This window comes from Hippopotamus amphibius, chromosome 5 (genome assembly GCF_030028045.1).
Source record: "Hippopotamus amphibius kiboko isolate mHipAmp2 chromosome 5, mHipAmp2.hap2, whole genome shotgun sequence".
Taxonomy (NCBI): domain Eukaryota; kingdom Metazoa; phylum Chordata; class Mammalia; order Artiodactyla; family Hippopotamidae; genus Hippopotamus; species Hippopotamus amphibius.
The window spans coordinates 2857648-2874034 of record NC_080190.1 but is presented as its reverse complement, the minus strand read 5'-3'; the positions used below and the strand labels follow the sequence as shown (position 1 = coordinate 2874034).

The 16387-nt window shown below is 47.1% G+C and overlaps 1 protein-coding gene across 6 annotated transcripts in view; it reads right to left on the bottom strand.

Moving 5' to 3' along the window:
- C5H10orf143 (chromosome 5 C10orf143 homolog) overlaps positions 1–2157 on the bottom strand; it is a 42676-nt gene extending 40519 nt beyond the window's left edge. For 2 of the 6 annotated variants that reach the window (XM_057737571.1, XM_057737570.1), the window contains exon 1: positions 2024–2138. In XM_057737571.1, the coding sequence (XP_057593554.1) occupies positions 2024–2092 (69 nt within the window). In that variant the 5' untranslated portion in view covers positions 2093–2138. Of the gene's footprint in view, positions 1–1116; positions 1363–1658; positions 1827–2023 lie in introns of those variants that run through there. The other 4 variants (XM_057737569.1, XM_057737568.1, XM_057737567.1 and 1 more) reach the window with 4 other exon arrangements.
- Between the last annotated feature and the right edge of the window lie 14230 nt (positions 2158–16387).

Below are 16387 nucleotides of genomic sequence, written 5' to 3'. Positions count from 1 at the left end.
AAGAACTTGGCTACTTTGTTGGACTCGATCTGGATTATTAGATCAAAGACTAGGACACATCACAACATCAAAAAGAGCTTTATCAAATTAGGAGGCAATACACCCCACAGCAGTAACATACCACCTCATCCTTCTTTGGTCACCGTTAGGAAGTGTTGCAGCCTCAACCTGGGCACTTAATTTCAGCAATGTCAATCTGAAAGATCACTCAAGGCTTTTTCCATTAAGCCTTTCCTGTTTTCTCTGATCAACAGTGACCTCTGGCTCCCCATCCCTGACAGCCCACGGCACCACACTTTTCATCACTTTAGGGCCAATTTAGGACTTCATTTTGAAGTCTCATGTTTCAGCTCCACACGCCCCCCCATGAGAAACTGTATAGCCCAGCGGTTAAGAACACAGGCTCTGGAGGCAGGCAGAGGGGTTTAAGACCCACTGCCACCACTTGCTAGCTGTGGACCCTTAGGCCAGTTGATTCACCTCTCTGTACCTCAGTTTCCTCATCGGTAATATGGGCGTATTGGTAATACGGGCATAATAACAGATGACTGTGAAACTGATAACCCACATGCCGGCCACTCAAGGACTGGCAGTATCTGCCACGTCCCTCCTAAACGTCTCCAAGACATAGAAAAGCTCAGTGCGGCCTAACAGGAACTGCTCGTTTCCTCCTGCAGTCACACATCAATCTTCCCTCAGTGACAGCAGCACTGCCCGCTCGGATGCTCAAGTCACAACCCTGGGAGTCATCGGGACTCCTCCCTTCACATCCCCTTCCACATGCACTCCACCGGCAACACCTGTCAGTTCTTCCTCCAAAATACACAGGGAAGTCTGCGTACTGTCACCATCTCACTCCCCTCTATCCGCTCTCACGATCTATATATTCCTTGCCTCCCCTCTGCCCTCTGACCACCATCCCTTTCACCTCCCACAGAGCTGCTCTGTGCAAAGAGCTCTTTAAATGTCAGTATGACCACTTTCTGGAGGACAGCACACAGGGAGTGGTGAAGCCACTGGACCAAAGGAAACTGGGTCCTCGGACGTCTCTGATCCGGGTACCACCAGCCCCACACTTGTATTTAGCGACTCTGTGTTCCTCTGCCCTGGGCTCACCTCCATACTGGTATGCAGGGGAGAATCAAACTTGAAGTCTCCGTGTGTCACAGAAGCGTAACCTACGCCCTGTAATACAGCACCAGGGAGCGGGCCGCTGCTGTGACACAACACCAGCGACACTGGCTCTGGTCAAGCAGTGGGTGGGGAGGGTAGAGAGCGCATCACCCCTGATATGCTGTGCAGGACGTCGGAGAAAAACGCCGCCTGCATTAACTCGGAAGGCGCATCCCGTGCTTGCGGAGCCTGCCGGTCCAGAAGAAGCAGACAGAAACCACTCAGAAGCTCGGTGGGGTGGCAGCTCGCTGCTGCTCTTGGAAGGAACCACGACACACGAGATGGAGCGAGAGGCAGCAGCTCACCGGCAGAGGTGCTAGACCAGCGCGCAGCTCAGCCTGCCCTCCTGCTCCGACCCCACAGGACTTCTTCCAGCTCCCTAAAAGCCCACGCGCTTCCCACCCACCCCGTTCTCCCGTCAAGCCTCACATGCATCCGATGGCCGACCCACCCCCAGCGTGCCTAGGGCCCCCATCACCGATCACCTTTCACCCTGCCCTCTCGCAGCAAAGGACGGGCGTGTCTGCTCACCCGGCACCCATACCACAGCCAGCCTGCACGTGGAGGCGCGACTTAGCGACAGCAGCGTGCTGAACGCGGGACACCCCCTGACCGGGACACCTGGGCCCCGAGACCTCGCAGGGAGCCCCCCCCCGCGCACCTCCGCGCAGGCGCGGCCCCGCCCCCCGGCTGCCCCGCCCCGCCCCCCCGGCCCCGCCTCCGCAGGTGCGCACCGCCCGCTCCGGCCGGGCCTGCCCCGAGCAGGGCGCCGGGAGACGCGAGGCCAGGCGGAGGCCCGCTCAGGGCCGCCGTCTCCCCGTTCCTAAAGTCCCGGCCCCGGGGGACTCACCGCGTCCCCCGGAGCCTGCAGCTCCTCTGGCCTCCGCCGGCGCCACCGGCCTAGCGCCAGGGTGTCCATGCGCCCCCGGGCCCGAGTCCGCCTGGCCTCTCATCCCCACCCACCGCAAGGTGCCGCCCGCCCGCCTTCGCCGCCGCGACCACGCCCCTCCGCCCACGTGCCCCGAGGGAGCCAATGAGGGGCTGGGGGCGGGGCCCCGCGAGGCGCGCGGGAGACCCGGCGGGCAGGGCGGCAGGCGGGAGTAGCGGAGGCCGCAGCCTTGAAGAGACGGGAGAATGTCTCCCTCAGGTTGTTGATTCGGGAATACGGCTGGTCTGTCCCTTCTCCGATCACTGAGTCCGCCGTGGGGCTCCAAAGAACTCACTCTTAGAGTTTCGCCGCGATTCGACCGCAAGCTGAGGTCTGCAGGAGGAGAGCCCGCCTCCCCTCTCGTGATTGGTCTGCGGGCTCCGTCTACCTCCGTATTTCCTGTGGCTGGTTGACTGACAGACGGCGCAGCGGGCCTATCAGCATGGGAGGAGGAGCGCTGGCGTCCCTGGGAGTTGTAGTCCCCGGGAGGCCGCCTCACTTCCGGGCGGGGGCGGGCCCGGGGCGGCTTCCAGCCGGGGTTGCCCGGTGCGCTGGGACTTCTCGTCCGGAGGTCCCGGGAGCACCCCGCTTCTCCGAGGCTGCACGCCTGAGCTTCCGGGGCCTGCGAGCCGTGCGGGACGGGGATACCGAGGTCTTGCCGCCCGCACCGCCGGCAGCCCGTGGGCGCCGACCCCAGGCCCAGCGCCGTGCGGGGCTGCCCCGCCCTATCTCAGGGCCGGGAGTCCGCCGGCCTGTCCAGGCTGGGGCGCGTGGGCTCGGCCGGCCCCGGCACCCCGCCACGGAGCTCCCGCCCTGTTCTGCGCCGGGCCCGAGGTCCTTTCTGGTGAAGTAAAATTGGGGTAGGCCAGTCCTTTGACAGTGATCGGCTAGCGGGTCTACTGGGGCACGGCTGGCTCTAGGACAGATGTTTCTGACTGTTTCAGAAAGGGGATGGATGGATGGTTGGGGGCTTCGTGGTTCCCTGCTCTCGTTGGCAGTGTAAGCTCCCTGGAGCTGCTGCAGCCTTCTTGTCACCGTGAGGGCAGCTGGTGGGTAAACCTGGAGGGATGTAGGAAGGCATCTAGGCGCTAACGACGTGAGCTCCTGAACCAGCTCACAACCCGCTGCCCACCCATCTCCAGACTTCTTGTCTCTGTTATTTGATTCGCTGTAAGTTTACCATTCTTCTGCAGTTGGAGGCATCTTTTGTTACAAAGACCTGTCCTTATCCATTGTGGTGAAATGCAGGAATCCCTACTCGGTTGGGCTACTTGCTGCATGAGATTCAGCAAATTTAGTAGCTAAGTACCTCGGCTTTCTCATTTCTAAAAGGTGATGACTCATCGTATCGGAAGGATTGAATGAGGTACATGCACGTAAAGTACTTAGAACAATGCCTGACGTAAACTAAGTACTACTAGTATTTCTAGGACTACTAATTAATCTTGTATCAGAAACCCTTGTGGCCTTCCCGTGACACGGTGATTAAATCCTGGTTGTGTGATGTACAGCATGGCGATTATAGTTCACAGTACTGTATTGTGTATTTGAAAGATGCTAAGAGAGTAGATTTTGAAAGTTCTCACACAGCACACACACAAGATGGAACTGTGGGGTAACGGATGTGTTATTGTAGTAATCATTTTGCAGTGAATCCATAGATGGGATCGTGACATGATACACAGTAAACTCATACCACGATAAATGTCAGTTATAGCTCAATAAAGATGGGGGTGGGGGACCTTGGGTCAGATGTGGTTTTGGAATTCAAAGCTTTTTGGATTCTGTTTTAAAGGGCCATGTATATACTGCATGAAACACCTTCAGTGGGGTCTGGAACAGTATATAATCAAAGACAGTATTTCTGCAGCAAATGTGCGTGAGTATTCACAACTTTTAACTTGAAGTGGGATACGTAAAGGCTGTAGTTTCATGTTAGTTCAAATGAGTTTGCTCCAAACTTAAGGGAAGACTTCTAAGTTTTAGAACGTTTGCATTTCAGAATTGAAAATAAAGTACTATCGTGGACCTGTGTTACTGCCTCTACTTTAAAAACATTGCTTGTATGCGTCTTGCAATTGAGATTAAATGACCTGCTTTGCCGTCCAGTTTCAGTTTCACTGCTCTTTGCACCTAGGGCTGCTTTTTCGGATGCTTGAGCCAAGATCTGGGTAAATGGGGCGACAAAGGCTTAGTCCCTGAAGTAGCAACAGATGGTCTCCTGGACCACACTCTACTCAGGCTCCTCCGAAATCCCTTATCAACTAGGCTCTGACCTTTGGGCTGCCGTGCCCATCCCTGCATTATCCAGTTTCAGCAAAAATCCTGCTAAGTCAGCTTAGCCAGAGGCCCCCACCCTTGATATTTGATCACCCTTGGTATCTGATTGAGCTTCTCATCTCCATCATCCCCCAGGGGATGTCTGATCATGGTGGCCTGCTTTCAGTGAGAATCCTGCTAGGTTGGTTTAGCCAGAATCTTCCCTTACCCCGATGCTTCCTCTTAGAGATTTTGCATCCACTGACCCCCACTCCCCTACCCCACCATGTTTCTTGGCTGTAAATTCCCACTTTCCCTTGTATTTAGAGCCTAATCTCTCTCCCCTCCTGCAAAAGCCCATTTCAGTGGTCCCTAGACCTGTCACAGTGGCCCACAGTGTCATGATTACTCTTTAACACAATTTAGAAAGGTGCAGTTGACCGTAGCTTAGCACACTACTTACCAAACATCCATCATTTGGTCACCAACCACAAGATGTGTACTAAACCTCTCCTGTTATTTACCTACTATATTTAGTTTCTTAATATCTTAAGATTTAAGACTTTAAAAATAATATAAAATACCTGTAAAGTGACAATTTAAAAGACTCATTATTCTAAGTACATTAACAGAAGAAAACAGGAGAAAGCTTCCTGACGTTGGATTCTGGCATATGGTGCCAAGAACACAGTCAACAAAAGGAAAATTAGATAAACTGAACTGTATAAAAATGTAAAACCTTTGTGCATCAAAGGACACTATTAACACAGTGAAAGGCAACCCATGAAATGGAGTAAATATTTGTAAGTTATACATCTGATAAGGAGTTAATATTCAGAATACATAAAGAACAGCTACAACTCAACAACAGAAAACAAACAACTTGTTTAAAAAATGAGCAAAGGACTGGAATAGACATTTCTCCAAAGATGATATACAAATGGCCATGAAAAGATGCCCAACATCACTAATCATTAGGGAAATGCAAATCAAAACCACAGTGAGATAGCTCTTCGTACCCATTAGGAGGGCTACTATAAAACAAGTGTTGGCTGGGATGTGGGGGAGCTGGGACCCTTGTGCATCACTGGTGAAAATGTAAAAGGGTGCAGCCACGACTAAAAACAGTATGGTATTTCCTCAAAAAGTTAAAAATAAAATTATCACATGATCCTGAATTCCACTTCTGAGTATACACACTAAATAATGGAAAGAAGGGATTCGAACACAAACACCTATGTCCATAGCAGTACTGCTCACAATAGCCAAACGGTGGAAGCAGCCAAGTGACCATAGGTGGGCGAATGGATAAGCAAAATGTGGCCCATCCGTACAATGGAGTTTCGTTCAGTCTTTAAAAGAAAGGAGATTCTCGGCGGAGGGAGGGGATATGGGGATATATGTATGAATACAGCTGATTCACTTTGGTGTACCTCAAACGCTGGTACAGAAGTGTAAAACAATTATATTCCAATAAAGAGCTTAAAACAAAAAGAAAAGAAAGGAAATTCTGACACAGAGCACAACATGGATGAACCCTGAGGACGTTATGCGAAATGAAATAAGCAGGTCACAAAAGGACAAGTACAATATAATTCCACTTCCTATAAAGAAGCAGAGTAGTCAGACTCGCAGGGACGGACCGCAGCGGGGTGGTTTCTGGGGGCTGGGTGAGGGGAATGAAGAGTTGGTGTTTAATGGGGGTAGAGCTTCAGTTCAGGAAGATGAAAAGAGTTCTGGACAGAAGTGGTGGTGATGGTTGCACAGCAGTGTGACTGTGCTTAATGCCACTGCACTGTGCAGTTAAAAATGGTCAAAATGGTCAACCTACGTGTATTTTAACACAATAAAAATAAATGTTAACCATTAAAAGTTTCTCTGTGCACCGCTTCCAGTCACCTTGCATACCACCTACAGGGAAAGCGGCTGTCAGGAGGAAGTTACCTGAGTTCCGATTCCCCTGGCCAATTTCCAGCACCGGGGCAAGGGGCTCTGGTTTCTCAGCTTTAAATATGTGTATGAAATGGTGCCTCCTGCGGTGGGATGCTCCGAGCTTACAGTGAGACTACCTGCAGGGCGCCTAGCGTGATGTGCGTGCCGGGCAAGCTTGCAGCTCACCGTAGCTGCTGTGAGGAGCCTCTCGTCTTTCCCAGCCGAGCACTGGGCCATTTGGCGTCCAGGAAGTCTATGGAGAGGTTTTGTTTGCTTAACTAGTGAGGTGTGCTGGGGGCAGGGTTCATTTCTGAGCCTCAGTTTCCTCGTGGGTAAAATAGGAATAAAGCCTTCCAGGGATGTCAGAGCTTCATGGAGTGGCTGTGGGCTGTCTTTCATAACAGGCTCCGCACAGCCTCCCTACGTGGGGGGCGGGGTGTGTGCCGTGCTTGTGTCGTGTGTGTCTGTGTGTCTGTGTGTCTGTGTATGTGTTGGGAGGAGGGGGGAGGGGGTGAAAGACAGTTTTGATTCAACTGTTGCAAAATCATTACTTGTCCTCGTCCAGGGACTTAAACTTCCTCCTTTAAATCTTTAATGACCTCTCTGAAAAACTACTACCTCTGCTCATCTTGTTGGCGTGTAAAAGAGAATGTATATATTATATCTACATACCTCCAGAAACACAGAGCCTGGCATGTAATAAGTGTTTAATAAATGCTCTTTCCCTTCCTTCTTGCCCTCTTATTCAAAAAAAAAAAAAAAATTCCCAGAACTTCCTTGAGCACTAGCATAGGTTATTTTTTTCCTTTGAAATTCACAATTTCTTTAGATATTATTTGACAATATCAGCTATCCTCTTTGCCTGGAAACCCTTCTTCCTAAACTGCAACAGCCGGCTCCTTCTTGTTTTTCAGAGGTTGGGGGAACTGTGCCCTCCTGGGAGAGGCCAAGCCGACAAACCCCCCTTCCTGGTTCCAGTTGCCGCAGGGCCCTGATGACTGGCGGGCGGGGGCTTTCTTTTTTATCCATTGATGTTCCACGTCCCTTCCAGGAGGGCTGTGCCCCAGGGGGCAGAGCCAGGCCCCCAGTCAGCACTCCAGGGATAACCGTCCGCTGGGCACTCACAGCCTTAAGCGGTCCGTTTTGCACCCTCGATTTCACTTCATCCTCACAGCATCGCCACAGGGCTGTCCTCATGTTCCGATAAAGAAACAGAGAAACGTCAGGCTCAGAGATGTTGCCTGCGGTGCCCAGGGCTGCAAAAGGGTGAAGGGCGGACCTGCATTCAGACACAACTCTGTGGATTCCCTATCCTTCTGCTGGCCTTGCCTTTGGTTTGGGTGGAAAGCCTCCTTGTTAAGCTGCAGGTCTTCGTGAAACCCGGTGAGTCTCATCAAACAAACAGCAGTTCAACAAACAGAACAGATCTGCAGTTGCCCCAGGGCCTTAATTTCACCCCACAAGTTTCCACGCGCCGCTGGAGGGTCCAGAGCCGCAGTCGGCTTCTTCCAGGTGAGCCTCTGCTGTACGCAGCCACGAGTAATCTTTATTCTCAATACCCACCTTTGCGTTCGAAGTGGTTCCTGCGTGTGAGGGTGTGGCCACAGGCTTCTCTTAAGAATCTGTGTCCCCAGTGCCCGGCACAGACGGGACCCAGGTGCGTACTCAGAGCAAGGCCGATGAATGAATGAGTTCAGCGGAGCTGGCTGTGTGGCGACGCCTCCAGCCACAGCCCCAGGAGGCCTCAAGACAGGTGCCCCTGCCCTCCCGCCATCCTGCCCTCCTGCCCTCCTGCCCCCTGGGCTGTTGTCAGCTGAAGACATCTAACATCTCTGAGATATTAAATGGGACAATGAGGGACTTAACTGGTGGTGCAGTGGTTAAGAATCTGCCTGCCAATGCAGGGGACACGGGTTTGATTCCTGGTCCGGGATCCCACATGCTGCAGAGTAGCTAAGCCTGTAAGCCACAACTACTGAGCCCGCAGACCTAGAGCCGGTGCTCCGCAACAAAAGAAGCCACCGCAACGAGAAGTCTGCGCACCTCAACAAGGAGTAGCTGTCACTCGCCACAACTAGAGAAAGCCAGCGCACAGCAACCAAGACCAAACGCAGCCAAAAAATAAATTTAAAAAATCCCTTTAAAAAAAGCAAATAAATGGAACAATGAAACAATGAGAATGCTCAAGCCATCCACTAGTCCACTTCTTGTCTCTGGGATTACATTTTACATTTCCGTGCCGCAGTCAAAGTGTTATTAAAGTGACGGGTCAGGACTGCCTGTTGGGCACCACGCTTGGCCCGCATCTTCTGCCTTGGTCTTCAGCTCAACAGCACCCAGGGCTTGAGGGTCCACTCACCGTGGACAGCTGCTCCATCCCCGAGGGGTAATCTGAAGGATGCCACCTCTCTCCAAAGTCAGTGCATGTTTGTCTTCCTAAGGGCAACGGTTTTGTTCCCACGTCATTTTAGTTCAGGTTATTATTTTTTTTTATGGCAAGACTCAGGATAAGATTTTTCTAAAAGCAATCCTTTTTTTTTTAGCTCTTTATTGGAAAACAATTGCTTTACACTGTTGTGTCAGTTTTTGCTGTACAACAAAGTGAATCATCTATTTATTTACATATATCCCCATATTCCCTTCCTCCCAGCCCCCCATCCCAGCCCTCTAAGTCATCACCAATCATTGAGTTGACGTCCCTGTGTTATGCAGCAACTTCCCACTAGCTCTCTGTTTTACATTTGGTCGTGTATGTATGTTATCGCTTCTCTTTCACTTCATCCCAGCTTCCCCTTCATCCCCCAACCCCGTGTCCTCAAGTCTGTTTTCTACATCTGCATCTTTACTCTTGTGCTGTCACTGGGTTCATCTGTACCATTTTTTTTAGATTCCATATATATGAGTTAGCATAAGGTATTTGTTTTTCTCTTTCTAGCTTTCTCCTCTCTGTATGACAGACTCTAGGTCCATCCACCTCATTACAAATAACTCTGTTTCATTCCTTTTCATGGCTGAGTGATATTCCATTGTATATATATGCCACATCTTCTTTATCCATTCATCTGTTGATGGGCATTTAAGTTGTTTCCTTGTCCTGGCTATTGTAAATAGTGCTGCAATAAACATTATGGTACATGTTTCTTTTTGGATTATGGTTTTCTCAGGGTATATGCCCAGCAGTGGAATTGCTGGGTCATATGGTAGTTCCATTTTCAGCTTTTTAAGGAACCTCCATACTGTTTTCCATAGTGGCTGTACCAGCTTACATTCCCACCAACAGTGCAGGAGGGTTCCCTTTTCTCCACACCCTCTCCAACATTTATTGTTTCTAGATGTTTTGATGATGGCCATTCTGACTGGTGTGAGGTGATACCTCATTGTGGCTTTGACTTGCATTTCTCTAATGATTAGTGATGTTGAGCATCTTTTCATGTGTTTGTTAGCCATCTGCATGTCTTCTTTGGAGAAATGTCTATTTAGGTCTGCCACCTATTTTTGGATTGGGTTATTTACTTTTTTTGTATTAAGCTGCATGAGCTGCTTGTATATTTTGGAGATTAATCCTTTGTCAGTTGCTTTGTTGGCAAATATTTATTCCCATCCTGAGGGTTGTCTTGTTTATGATTTCTTTCACTGTGCAAAAACTTTTAAGTTTCATTAGGTCTCATGTTTTTATTTTTGATTTTATTTCCATTATTCTAGGAGGTGGGTCAAAAAGGATCTTGCTTTGATGTATGTCATAGAGTGTTCTGCCTATGTTTTCCTCTAGGAGTTTTATAGTGTCTGGCCTTACATGTAGGTCTTTAATCCATTTTGAGTTTATTTTTGTGTATGGTGTTAGGAAGTGTTCTAATTTCATTCTTTTACATGTAGCTGTCCAGTTTTCCCAGCACCACTTATTGAAGAGGCTGTCTTTTTTCCATTGCATATTCTTGCCTCCTTTGTCAAAGATAAGCTGCCCATATGTGCATGGGTTTATCTCTGGGCTCTCTGCTCTGTTCCATTGATCTATATTTCTGTTTTTGTGCCAGTACCATACTGTCTTGATCACTGTAGCCTTGTAGTATAGTCTGAAGTCAGGAAGCCTAATTCCACCAACTCCATCTTTCCTTCTCAAGATTGCTTTGGCTATTTGGGGTCTTTTGCGTTTCCATACAAATTGTAAAATTTCTTGTTCTAGTTCTGTGAAAAATGCCATTGGTGATTTGATTGGGATTGCATTGAATCTGTAAATTGCTTTGGGTATTATAGTCGTTTTCACAATGTTGATTCTTCCAATCCAAGAACATGATATGTTCCTCCGTCTGTTTGTATCGTCTTTGATTTCTTTCATCAGGGTCTTATAGTTTTCTGCATACAGGTCTTTTGCCTCCTTAGGCAGGTTTATTCCTGGGTGTTTTTGTTGCAATGGTAAATGGGAGTGTTTCCTTAATTTCTCTTTCTGCTCTTTTGTTGTTAGTGTATAGGAATGCAAGAGATTTCTGTGCATTAATTTTGTATCCTGCTACTTTACTAAACTCATCAATTAGTGCTAGCAGTTTTCTGGTAGCATCTTTAGGGTTTTCTAAGTATAATATCATGTCATCTGCAAAGAGTGACGATTTTACTTCTTTTTTTCCAATGTGGATTCCTTTTATTTCGTTTCCTCTCTGATTGCTGTGGCTAAAACTTCCAAAACTATGTTGAATAATAAAGGTGAGAGTGGGCACCCTTGTCTTTTTTCTGTTCTTAGAGGGAATGCTTTCAGTTTTTCACCATTTAGGACGATGTTGGCTGTTGGTTTGTCATATATGGCTTTTATTATGTTGAGGTAATTTCCTTCTATGCCCATTTTCTGGAGAGTTTTTTGTCATAAATGGATGTTGAATTTTGTCAAAAACTTTTTCTTCATCGATTGAGATGAGCATAAGGTTTTTATCCTTCAGTTTGTTAATATGATGTATCATATTGATTTATTTGCATATATTGAAGAATCCTTGCATTCCAGGGATGAACCCCACTTGATCATGATGTATGATCTTTTTAATGTGTTGTTGGATTCTGTTTGCTAGTATTTTGTTGAGGATTTTTGCATCTATATTCATCAGTGATATTGGCCTGTAATTTTCTTTTTTTGTAACATCTTTGCCTGGTTCTAAATGCAATCCTTATAATGATCCAGGAATATTTCATTAAGGCAAATAATAACAATAATAATAACCTACCATTTTCCACTTTCAAAATAATATCTCTACATGGAGACCTTTGTGATCTAAGCCATTTCCCTACATTTTATTTCCTGACAATGTAAATATGCTCTTCAGGGATGATCAAAAATCAGATAATTATTTGAAAGACTTTATGACCAGTGCAAATTAGAGATTTGTGTGATACTGTATAACACATGTGCCCCCATCCATCCCATAATGGAACTGTAAACACTTGCTACAAACAGTAGGCAAGGATTTTATAGTCTGTCATTTTGCATTTTCTACATAGGTGCTGTAGAAAAACTGAAATATTAATAAACCACAAATGTGCCTTCTAAAAGCAATAGTTTTAGGTTTGAGCAGAAAGTGTTAATTGTATCTTATTTTAACTTATGCCTGCTTCTAATCGCTGGGTAATGATTGTTAAATGCCAGACACCAGTGTACTTTTTTTTTTTTAAGAATTCTGATTTATCTATGTACTTATTTTTGCTGTGTTGGGTCTTCGTTACTGCTCACAGGCTTTCTCTCTAGTTGTGGTGAGCAGGGGCTACTCTGTGTTGCAGTGTGTGGGCTTCTCAGTGCAGTGACCTCTCTCTTGTTGCAGAGCAAGGGCTCTAGGTGCATGGGCTTCAGTAGTTGCAGCACATAGGCTCAGTAGTTGTGGCTCACAGGCTTAGTTACTCTGCAACATGTGGGATCTTCCCTGACCAGGAATCAAACCCGTGTCCCCCGCATTGGCAGGTGGATTCTTAACCACTGCAGCAACCAGGGAAGTCTGACACCAATGTACTTTCTACGGTATGCTATGTTTCGACAAGAGATTAAAATTTTAAGCATGATGTTTTATATTTCATCCTAAATTTTTTTTTATTTGCAAGTGTATGAAGTCACATTGGCTATGTCTGACAATCCACTTTTGGCATTTGGCGTTTTGGGCATATATTTTCATATAAATTATAGGGTGTTTTTGCCTCTCAGCTTTCACAGCATAGTAAGGAGAAACGCCCAGCATGTGGAAATATAACTGAGGCTGCGTTAGCATGTGCGTTGGAAATAATAAGGATTATAAATGACTCAGTAGGTGGAGAAAATAAGGGGAGAAGACTTACTGGGGAGAAGTAAAAAAGCTTGCTCTCTTTATGTGCAGCCGAAAGAAGGCACCATGAAAGATATATTACTAGTCACCTTCTTTTTATTTCTAAGGGGTTTTATTAACCCCTTTTTATCAATCAAAATAAATTGCCAGTGGATGCCATATTTTCTGACTATTTGAAATTATGAAACAAAAGCAAAGGCACACAAACTCATATACTACATCCTGAGGTAAATAAGAAACAAACCCCTCCAAAGAGATTGCTAAATAGTGGTAAAGATTTTTACAGCCATCCCTTAAAACGGAACATTTCATTTAAGGATCAGAGTAGCCTTGGGTTTCTCCTGAATCCCGCTCACCCCTGCTGTGTTAGTGGACAGGAATTCCTGAACACTGTTATTTAATATTTATGTCCCATCATAAAAGGACATATTTCTGTAGGGTAAATACAGTTATGCCCAATAATAACTCGGTCCTGGGTAAGAAATGATATAACAACCTGATTCAAGGGGAGAAAAAAACCTGGGTGGCCCAGAATCCATGTGAAGTGCATCTAGTCATTTGTAGCTGTGATGCAGTGACTGAGAATGTGGGGAAACCAGAAAATCTACATTTCATTCAAATGGGCAAGTGCATCCTTCTGGTCCTCACCCGCAGGGGAGAAAGGCCTGAGCGTCTGGGTTAGCAGCTGGGGCTCCCCACGTGGAAGGGCTGGGGTGTGAAGGTAGCAGGCTGTGACTGGAGACCCTGACTCCCAGGGAGCTTTGCCTCTTCCATTTTGGCCCTTAGGGCAGCTGCAGCCTGCCTTCTGACGGCTCCATGTCTGCAGAGCTGGTGTGTCGCGTCCGTGCAGAATGGCTAGATGTGCTGTTTCCTCCCTCAGGACCACGCCATAAAGGGTGCCCATTTTAGGGCCCCCACTCCGCCTCTTCTCATAGGAAGGAGACTTCCCCCCACCCCCGTATCTCCTGCTATTTGTTTCTTGGCTCAACAGATAGGAACTGAGAAAAGAATGTATGTCATAGCTGGAAAGTCTAACGGTCACGTTGGCATCGACTTTTTACATGAGGTATTTTTTCTAATTAAAATAGTGGAGCATATTTCATACAAACGAGCGAATAATGGATTCTAACTTACACTTAGGCTAATCATGGAGTCACCACCAAGTTTTTGCTTTACTCTGGTGAAGAGACATAACCATGGAGGTTTCGTTACTTTATCAACAGAACATGAAATATTGGCCCATTTATTCTTTTTTTTCCAGCTCTTTATTGGAGTATAATTGCTTTACACTGTTGTGCCAGCTTCTGCTGTACAACAAAGTGAATCAGCTGTACTCATACATATATCTCCATATCCCCTCCCTCTTGAGCCTCCCTCCCACCCTCCTTATCCCACCCCTGTAGGTCATCACCCATCATTGCGTTGATCTCCCTGTGTTCTGCAGCAGCTTCCCACTAGCCATCTATTTTACATTTGGTGGTGTATATATGTCAATGCTACTCTCTCACTTTGTCCCAGCTTCCCCTTCACCACCCCCACCCCCGCCCCCATCCTCAAGTCCGTTCTCCATTGACTCTCTATACGTACCACAGGGCAACAGTGCCTATGCATCATTTAAAAATCAGTGGTTTGCTGTTTTCATTTCTTGTCTGTTTGGTTCTAGAGTAAGGAATTTAAAGTTGGCAATATTTTTTTTTAAGAAAAATCATTCTAGCCGTTGAAATCCGAGGTGGGCGAGCCAGTTTGGAGACCATGGGAACTGGAAATGCATTCAGAATTCGAAGCAGATCCAAGTCTTCACGTCATCCAGCGTTACTTTATCATTTCACCACCTTCCTGGACTTGCCCGAGCTTCACCGGGAGCAGCTGTTGCCTCCCCGTGGGACGGGGGGCTCGCACAGCTGGCCGAGTGGGAGAGCACCAGCCTGCCTGCCCCGTCCTGCCCGCTGGCCTCCAGCGGGGGCCACTGTGGCCACCAAGGCTCACACAGCCCAGGCTGGACAGCTCTGGAAGGGCTCCAAGAATACAAACTGCAGATGATTAAAAAAAAAAAATACTTGGTGTTCCTCTGCCTTACCGCTGGGTGAAAATGCCGCTGTTGTCTTTTAGATGCTGCAGAGGCTGAGAAGGAAGCTGTTGTAGGTATGGCAGGCTTTTGAGGCATTTTGTCAAGCATAAGACGGTGGTGGTCACTGATTTCACTAAAGTTAAACCAATTAGCTCTCCAGATTGGGATGGCTTCTGCCTCATGTGAGAGAACCACCGATTGGCCATAGCTTGGCCCCCAGAAATACGAGGGTGTATTTTTAAGGGGTGTGTTCTCAGCGTACCCTGAATTCCTTCCACAGGTAGGAAGGGCCAGCTCTGCTCACGGTGCTTGCTGGACCCTCCAGACATCCACTCTGTCCAAGCAGAAGCAGCCTATGAGAGTGCCAAGGACAGTGGGATGGAGGGCCTCTGAACTCAAGTGTGGGTGGAAGGGTCCTATTTGAGACGTGACATCTTGGAACGACACAGGCAAAGGAGCTTGCCTGGTTAGAACTTCTTAGCTCTCTTAAGAATTACCTCTCATTTTGCAAGTGCTCTTGTTTGTGACATCAAGGCAAACATTTGTATCCTTAGTTTCTCAAATTTGAAACAAGAATTACAAACAGGAGCAGAAGAGTAACTCCAAGTGGACCTGGAGAATAAATATACAGACACACAGACACACAGACACAGACACACAGACACCGCCCCCCCCCCCACACTCACCACTGTATATGTGTAAAATGTTGACTCAAGACAACACAGAGCTGCATACAACACACACAGTGACTGTGCTCACTCGTGGTCAATAAAGCACCGTGGACTCTGCATCTGGGGATCACAAGAAAAACTGAAACCTCGGGAGGACAGAGATGCTCAGGGCAGTGTGTGTGCACGTTTTTCCTTCTCTCTCTCTGCACATACTAGCAGCTTTCATATGTACAGTACAGACTTGGTATGTTTTATAGGACCTCAGATACACTGCAGGTTGAACTGAGAAGGCGGGAGAAGTTATTAAAAATTGTCAGGTCAGGGGTAAAGCACATTTTTGGTGAATCAGCAGAGCCTCTACAGGTACAGCATCAGTTTGTGTTAATTCTGAATTGTGGCGTCTCCAGGTTGAATAAAGAAACCGCTCCACAAAGGAGGCTTCTTCACCAGCCTGAAGAAGAGGCTGGTGCCACCTACAGCCTGGAAACCGGCTCTGCAACCCGCACCTGCTGCCCTGGCTGGTCCTTCGTGGAAGGGAGGTTAGAATTGATGCAGGAACTGGAAGATGGGCAGTCGTCTCTCTAGGTGAATTTTCCCTGATAAATTGTCAACAACTAGAAATGTGTTTAAAAATTATTTTGACTAAAGAGTTTTTGAAGATTGTAGCAGTTAGATTGAGGTCTGTGAACTACATTTCTTATCCATTTCTTCTAGACAGCACTTTATGGGAGGTGGTCACATCTTTTTTTTTTTGGCCTATAGCAACCCCAAAACGTTCAACCTAATGCTAAGTTAGGTTAGTGGGTACATGCTTATCCACACTGTTTTATCTTCTTAGGGGAAATGGGATTCCTGTGAAACCATCCAACAACACAATTCTGAAAAGAAATGAAATGTATTTTTATTGGCAGAGCCAGGATGATGTCTTGAAATCTGTTTTACAAATAAACTTGCTCATAAATTGTCCATTCACTGCTTCGAAATCTGTCTTCACATTTGAGGAGCTGTCAGAGGTCCCTAATAAACATGAGTCTTATTTAGTTTACTGGATATGTAATTCTTCTTTTCT